The 7756-nt window shown below is 35.4% G+C and overlaps 1 protein-coding gene across 3 annotated transcripts; it reads right to left on the bottom strand.

The window, feature by feature from the left end:
* Window positions 1-1256: 1256 nt before the first annotated feature.
* Window positions 1257-7538, bottom strand: LOC18595528 (myb-like HTH transcriptional regulator family protein). 3 transcript variants are annotated; one of them, XM_018123806.2, is made up of 9 exons: window positions 7244-7538; window positions 5024-5056; window positions 3654-4670; window positions 3266-3464; window positions 3004-3080; window positions 2864-2903; window positions 2495-2567; window positions 2329-2398; window positions 1257-1863 (listed from the first exon to the last, which is right to left on the bottom strand). In XM_018123806.2, exons 3-9 carry the CDS (start codon window positions 4296-4298, stop codon window positions 1519-1521), a joined length of 1449 nt encoding a protein of 482 aa, XP_017979295.2. In that variant the 5' UTR covers window positions 4299-4670; window positions 5024-5056; window positions 7244-7538; the 3' UTR covers window positions 1257-1518. The 3 variants fall into 3 exon arrangements, with proteins under 3 accessions (XP_017979295.2, XP_088663694.1, XP_007023582.3); XM_088807568.1 differs by lacking the exon at window positions 5024-5056 and having other exon boundaries at window positions 3654-4546; XM_007023520.3 differs by lacking the exon at window positions 5024-5056.
* Between the last annotated feature and the right edge of the window lie 218 nt (window positions 7539-7756).

Here is a 7756-nt window from a genome sequence, read left to right on the forward strand (position 1 = left end):
TTGAAAAGGCCCCTTAGAGATTCGAGAAGTGGTTAGTACAGATAGAAAGCATGCAGAAACTAATTCCAATGGAAAGTTACTCATGTATTAGGAGACGCAAATAGCGAAGCTGATATGCTTGCAAAGGATGTAGAAGTGTTTCAAGTGTTTGATTAAGTTGGTTTGTAGCAATAAAGTGATGTACAATTTACAAAATCTGTTAGCCCGAGTTAAGAGGGGCTTAAATTTGATACTGGTTGAATTAGGTGCAGATCTACAGACACAAGCTGCATTAGTGTCAGGTTGGACTACTTACCAAAACAGAATCTGGAAGCAGAAGAGTTCCATGTGGATATAAACGTGAGAGGGGAGTGTTCTTCAGTTATTGGACTTTACGGGAATGTAGAGTTTTGTATCTGTTAGGTGTCAGATATCAAACGACTTAGTGTGAACAGGAGAGTCCGGTTACGTGGAGAATGTGGCACCTGAGACGGTTCTTTTCAGAGTCATGTGTACAGACAAGTAACATTGGGACTGCAGTATCGTCAGCAGTAATTGGGAAGAAGTTGATGTATCTGGACATCTCCAATGTGTCCAGGTACCTTGCTATTGGGGGTTATTTATTTGCATTTCTATATGTAATCATAGAAGTCCAAAGTTATTTTAGGCTTTGGTTCTTGGTAATAATAATGCATACTTAAAAAAAAAAAAAAATCAATTGGAGCCACAACACTCCCTCTTGTGCTAAAAAAAATTCTCTGGCTATATTTTATGTAGTTTCAATTTTTCTCAGACATCTGTATTTTATTTTCAATTAACATCTTACAGATAATTTCTATTTCGACAAGAAGTTAGGTTATTAATTTTATCCAATAAAATTTTTAAAATACTCTTAACTCAAAGTTTACTTCTTTATTCACGTTTAGTGGTATTTTTATAATTTTTACTAAACAAAATTAACAGTCTAATTTTGTGAAAACAGAAGTTGTCGTAGGACACTAATTGAGAAGAAAGATATTCATCAGATGCTTATTGAAAAAAAGAAGCTCGAGATGTCATGTGCAAAGAATTGAACAAAGAATGTAAGTAAAATTTATCCTAATAAATATTTATTTAGGGTTCTGTTGTTCCCTTGCTCAGCATTCTTAACATTTCTGGACTTTCTTTTTCCATTTTAACTTTTTTTTTGCAAAGTAATTGAAAGGTTATTGTGACCTGTGTCGTGATTGATAGAAATCAAAAGAACTGGAATTAAAGTACATTTATTTAGAAGAAAATTATAGAAAGAACTAAAGCTGATTCATTATCAAAAACCAATTCAATAGCTTGACCCACAAATATTTTGCTTCTGAGTTCACAGATGGAAAAAGCTGTCTTTCGTCTTCCCAATTGTCCAAATTTCACAAATGTCATAGACACAGATGAAGCAAATCTAAATTCAATGACTATTTTACACTGGATTAATGAATCTACAAAAGCTGGGGTGATACAGAAGCTGATGCATTAAAGGAAAAATAAGAGTTGAATTGAGTGAAGCTATTATTGCGCAGGATTCTCCACTACGGCTTCATCTGCAGCTGACTCTGGCTTGTTCTCAGTGCGAAGCTTTTTGGGACTTGATTCAGGTTCACAATCATTGACTTCAGGAGCTTTATGCTTTGATGGCAGAGATGATGATAACTCGGTTTTAGACTCGGAAGGTTGCGTAGGTGAAGCAATAGCAGATGAAGAAGAAGGTTGCAATTCTGAGTTTTGGCTTGGATCAGTCGGTGTTGACATGCTTAGTGAAGGAAGTAAGGCACTGCCAGCTTTCTGTTGTTCCTCCAAGATCTTCTGCAAATACCTTGCATGTTCCTCTATGCGTAACTGAAGTGACCTTTGTAGCTGTAATCAATCAGAACAAGTTAAAATCAATCAGAAAAGCACATAATGGACCAATTAATGTATCAGCTTATAATTATGAAGTTATACCATCCAATTCTAGTTCCAGCTTTGTTCTTCTTATACTATTCAGCTTTTCAGAGGGGCACAAGGAGTACCGAACAAGGACAAGGACTAATAGAAGGGAAAATGAAGACACAGATAACATAAATGAATGATATGCCATTGGTGTCAGATGCATCCGTAAACTGAAACAATCTCCTAGAAGAGATGATAAATACATCCATAATTCATCTGAGTGAGCAAGCAAGACCAATTTCCAAAAACAACAACACTATATTAAGAATAACTACTGGTGGGGAAACTGATTTACCAAATCGAGAGACTAAGTAAGCATGACAGATTTGATAATAATTGGTATATTTCATAATAGTCAATTTCAACATCCTGGCTATACAAACATAATACCTCAAGCTGTTCATGTAATTGTTTCTGTACTTCCATCTGCATGCGCAAAGCTTCAGTGATATGCGTACCCCTAGGACAAAAAAAGGTGAAAGAGCATTTAACCTAGTGTCTTATAAGAGGAAATGAGAAAGTAGAGTTGCTTTAAAGAAAAGAAACCAACAGCTACCCTTTTTTCTTTCCATCACTCTCATTGCCACTTAAAGCTGCTTTCTTTTCTTCAGAGCTGGAAGTCTTCTTCTCTGAAAGTCCGAAAGGGGCAAAAACATGTCAAATTTTTTGTGAAACATGCTTATTACAAAGAAATACGGTAGTAAATATTTCTATTTAAAAAATATGTCTAGGAGTTGCAAAATAGAACAGTGAAAATATTGCCAGTGTTTCTCTGCAAAAAAAATTTTAATTGTGCACAAAAGCATAAAGTTGACAAAACTGAATAGATGATATATAAACACTAACTTAAATATTTGTTTTACCAGTAAATTGGATGATAACAATAACCATAAGGACAAGTTATTTTTGATAATGAACCCATTACCTTCTTTCTTCTCTGGCATATATTTGGCAAGTCGATACTTCTGTAAAGGTAAATGATAGATAATCAGGAAAAAGGATTAATATCAGAAGCAACTAACTCAGAATATATTCTTCATTCACCTTATAGAATTACTTAAATACCTGTAAGTGGCTCTTCACATGGTAGATGGTCAAGCCTTCAACATTCATAAGCTTTAATACACCCTTTGGAGTTGCCTCTGCATCATGTATTAAAATAGTGAGTTATAATTATGGGAACATATTTCAGATTATTCATAATATACTAAATTGATCAGAAAAATTCACAAATTTATACCGGAATACAAACTAAACTCCCTAAATTAACAACATAAAAAACCCTAAGACATGTTTATCTTTAGAATAGGCAACATAACCTACTTACTTTCAGGCCCATCAAGCTTGCTTACGGCCTCAACAAAACACTCATGGAGCTCTGGAGTCCATCTCATTCTTGGCTTGTGAACAGCTGCAGGCCCAGACAGTCGAATACTCGAGCATGCATCAGTAGATGGTACCACAGAAGCAGAATTTTGATTGCATGTGAATGCTACATTAAGCTTTTGAGGTGTTTCATATATTTCCTATATTGGCATCAGTATTTAAAGCAAGAAAAGGATGAGAACAAGTGCAAACTGACACCTTTTGTTTTCTGTTTCAGGTTTCACTTCAAATATCTTTTAATGAAAAAACATATCTCACTCAACCATAAATAAAATCAGTATCAACAGTTAGATATTATCAAGAATCATTGATAGCTGCAACATACTTACGTCAAGTCTGGGATTTTCTCCATGGTCGGCAATAGCTATGTCTAGTTCATCAGACAAAAATTGTAGCTCTAATTGCTCGGTAAGGGTGAAATTATTACTTTCGCAATGCAAACCATGAAAGTTACCATCACAATCATCTCCAGGAAAATTAAGGAAGTCCTTCATAATAATTTCTGAGTGGTCCTCATTATATGGATTGTGCAAATCCTCACTAAACACCACAGGAGATTTTGATGAATCAACAGCGGATATGGACTGGCCGCATGTGGGAGGATGTGGAAGAAATGGTAAATTTCCAAGCTGTCGTTGGGTTTCAGATGTAGATGAAGATGACAAATATAAACTGGTACAGAACACAGAAGAACGTGAAAATGCACTCTTAGCATGCGAACTCGGAGAAATGGGGCTACTTGGCCCAGATTTTAGATTATTCTTAAATGATTCTGTTCGTATAAAAGGAAATGGATGTGGAGATGAACATTCACCAGCCAATGAAGATTGACCTTCTGATCCGATACTTAGAAAATTATGAATTGGGGACGCAGCAGTATGATGTGACTCTCCAATTCCCTTGCTAGGCTCACTTTGTGTTACAGATATATAGCTAGGGTGATTCATCGTCTTGGATGACATTCCAACCTTCATCCAGCTATCAAATTGACAAATACCAAAATATTTTAGAAGTCAAGAATGACAACCACAGATCCTGAATGGCAGTGCAGTGATTGAACCTCAAGGCTGCTTCAAGATTAAACATCCACTAATTATGTGTCTGCCAGAATAGTTAAATACAGTCTGCAGGTCTATGCAAGGACTGCAGTCTGTTATCACCAAAAAAGGTTACATTCTTCAAATAATCAACTCTTAAAACCTGAAGCAGTGTTGCTGATCAGCTGAAAGTGGGAAGAAAATAAGCATCAAATCAATCCACTGACTTTGAGGATAAAGGAACTATAAAATCCAATCCATTGTCATTTTAAGACAACATAAATAAACATTGTCTTCCCACGAAGGGACCTGTAAAACAGAATACAAGTTAAGCAATCAGCATAACAGCATTGGGTTTATTGCAAGAAAACAAAAATCTTATACAAATGAAATCCAATCAACCATATTTTGGAGAAAAAAAATTCAAATGATTAGTTTTAAATGCATGCAACGGCTCACATCATAATAAGTAAAAGAATTAGATGTCTTGGCTGATCGCAATAAGTTTCTATGCCATAACCAGGAACAAAGATAGTTCCATCAAAAGCTAAGAAGCATTAAAATGCATGAATGATGCATGATCTGGGTGACAACAGCAGTTGTAAACTTATAATGAAAAAATTATGCTTAATGAGCTAAGAGACTCATAGAGATTTCAGCACCTTTGCAATGAACACAGGTTTTCACTTTCATACCTGACAGAGCAATAGAACCAATTAGTATTAATTCATTCTCACATGAGATGCAACTTCTTCAAAATATCATAAGTCTCGAAATATGATTCATCTCAGAACTAGAAAGACGCACTATAGGAATTTAGTACTCACACAGTAAATCTTTTCAGTTAAATACTTTAGAATAGTATTTACTTGCCACAATCAGGAAGCTACATAAATTCCACTACCTTGACAAATTAATTTTGTTCTGAAAGCACTCCAAAGGTTAAAACTTTGAGGTCGTTTGTTCAAAAGGAGGGTGCAGTTCATGGGATGGAAGAAGGCTATCTTCCCTTGTGTAAACCAAGGCCCACATACCAGTAGAAAAACTTGTTCTAAAGGGAAAATCAAAAAGAGAGGATCTTTCTGTACAACTGTCTATCATTTTTTCTTTTTGGTCATATAACTGTCTACCATTTATTAATAAAAATATCTAACGCTGCTAGGACAAACAGCAATGCAATCTGAAGGCATTATTTAAATGCTCTGCAGAAACATGCTATGAATTGAGAAAAGGGATGTGGTTGCAAAAAAAATGGGACCTCCCAATCCTTACTTTTGACAGTCATGAGACTGGAAATCCTCAGTTTGAGATATGATCGCATGTTGAAGAAACATAGGATACACAACAGAAGGTAAATGCCTCTATCCTTTGCTGCACTGCTACCCAGGTCTCCCAAAAACCTCAGTCGCCAGCACTTCCATCACAAATCAAAAGCTGCCTTCACAGAGCCCTTAATAGACTTTTGCTAGTAGCAAAACTAAAATTTTTCAAAAAATCTTTACAGAGTTCCACTAGTACTAAACTTTAATTCCTCAAACCTCTAAATATGCCTTACCAGCCCCAAGTTCCAAAATAATACTGTGAGCTTGTTGATTCCCAAAATAGTACCAAAATCTTCTCCAATATATTTAAATGGCAATATCCGCAGCCTCATCTGTCTTAGAATCCTTCTTTTATTTTTATATATTGTGAAGCTATGAGATCTAAAAGTTAAGTTTCCTAAACCACAAATTGTAGCTAACAGACCCTGGATCCTAAATGTAAATCTACAAATTCAACTGAAAGTACACAATAAAGGATTTATAAGCAATTAAATACTAATACAGTGTTAAATCTAAAATTTCACCAACAGTAAATTTTGAAATTTGTTGACACTCTGAACGCTGCGTAAAAGCATTTTGCATTTTCAGTGTAAATATGATTTCTCTTCCTGATACTAGTTGCATAAACAAGTCATACTGAGTTCAAACACAAGAGTTACAACATAAAAACCATGTCTCCAAGTGCCCAACTGGCCAAACTTTTGAGTAGAAAATTTGGCATAAAAACCATAGCTTTTGCAAAACCTCAAAGGCCAAAAGGGTAGAAAAACACTGCCATCTAATATCAGTCTAACACACCATAATCACAAACGTATAAACATAAAAAGAGGTCCCCTGTGAAGTTCTGTGAATTGCAAGAAAAAGGTTATGGGTACCTTAGCCATTATAAATAGAAAAGTTATAATTGTAAAGCACCTTCTGTTTCAATACTCTAGATTGCAACAAGGGTTCTTTTGGTCAATTGTCAAAGCACCCTGATTACAAGGTTGTTTATATGCTTAAATCCGATTACACAACCCACATAGAAAAAGGAAATCTTGTATCGCTAAGTTGCTATAATTGAGAAAGCAATTGAAATTCATTAAGTAGCACTCCACTCTTTTCATATAAACTTCTCTAACCAGCAACTACCACTCCCGATGTAATAATACACCGAAGGCGAGAACGTAATCAAAATTGTCATCATAAAAACATTAACAGAAAAGGGTTAATATTATCCTTGAAAGAGAAGATTCAAATACGAATGCAGTTGAGGTAGCATAAGAACTCAGAAAAGAAAGGAATACCAAACATATACTCCTATTTTATTGAGTATTTGACATAGCCAAACCGCATTTAAATAAGCATTTGAAATCCAAATTGCCAAAGACAACTCAGAAAGAAAAGGAAACCCACCGAAAGACCAAAAAAAAAAAAACTTAAAACAGAACCCAGAAATGCTAAGTCCCGGAGATTACACGCATCCATTCTCATCCAGACCAACACAACCAAATATATATATATATCAACAGCAACACAAACATACAAAAATAGGAGGAGAAGATGGACAACAAAGCATACCAGAGATTATATAAGCCTATTTTGCTTGCAATTGAGCAGACGAAAGGATTCTGGTCTGGTCTGGTCTGGCTAAGTTTATGACAGAGCATAGATCTTGGGAGGAGTTAGCGCATTGAAAATTTGGTCGTAACTTGGAACATAGATGTGAACATAAAATTGTTGATATGGTTGGAATCTAATCAAACCGTCTCAACACTTACCAGTTTGGCTTTGCCAAGTAAGTGGCGAGGCCAAAATTGAAATGAGGATGGGAAGAGCTGTCTTTCTGTCTTATAGATTTGGCTGCGCTTCAATTAGTGTTTGATTTTCCTTTTTAATGTTATAAAAGTCCTAAAAGTGAAATGATGATTGTTAATACATCAGCATGGTGTTTTTACGCGCTTTGTTGGCGAATGGTGTCCACGTACCAATGAAGTTCGATTCAGATCACCTGTCACTTGCCAAAGTTTGGCAAGTGCTGATGTCAACTTTTTTTCTTATTCTACATTCCATCATTAGTGTACACAACTTTTT

The sequence above is a fragment of the Theobroma cacao genome, chromosome 6, assembly GCF_053813885.1.
Source record: "Theobroma cacao isolate CCN51 chromosome 6, ASM5381388v1, whole genome shotgun sequence".
In the NCBI taxonomy this organism is placed as follows: domain Eukaryota; kingdom Viridiplantae; phylum Streptophyta; class Magnoliopsida; order Malvales; family Malvaceae; genus Theobroma; species Theobroma cacao.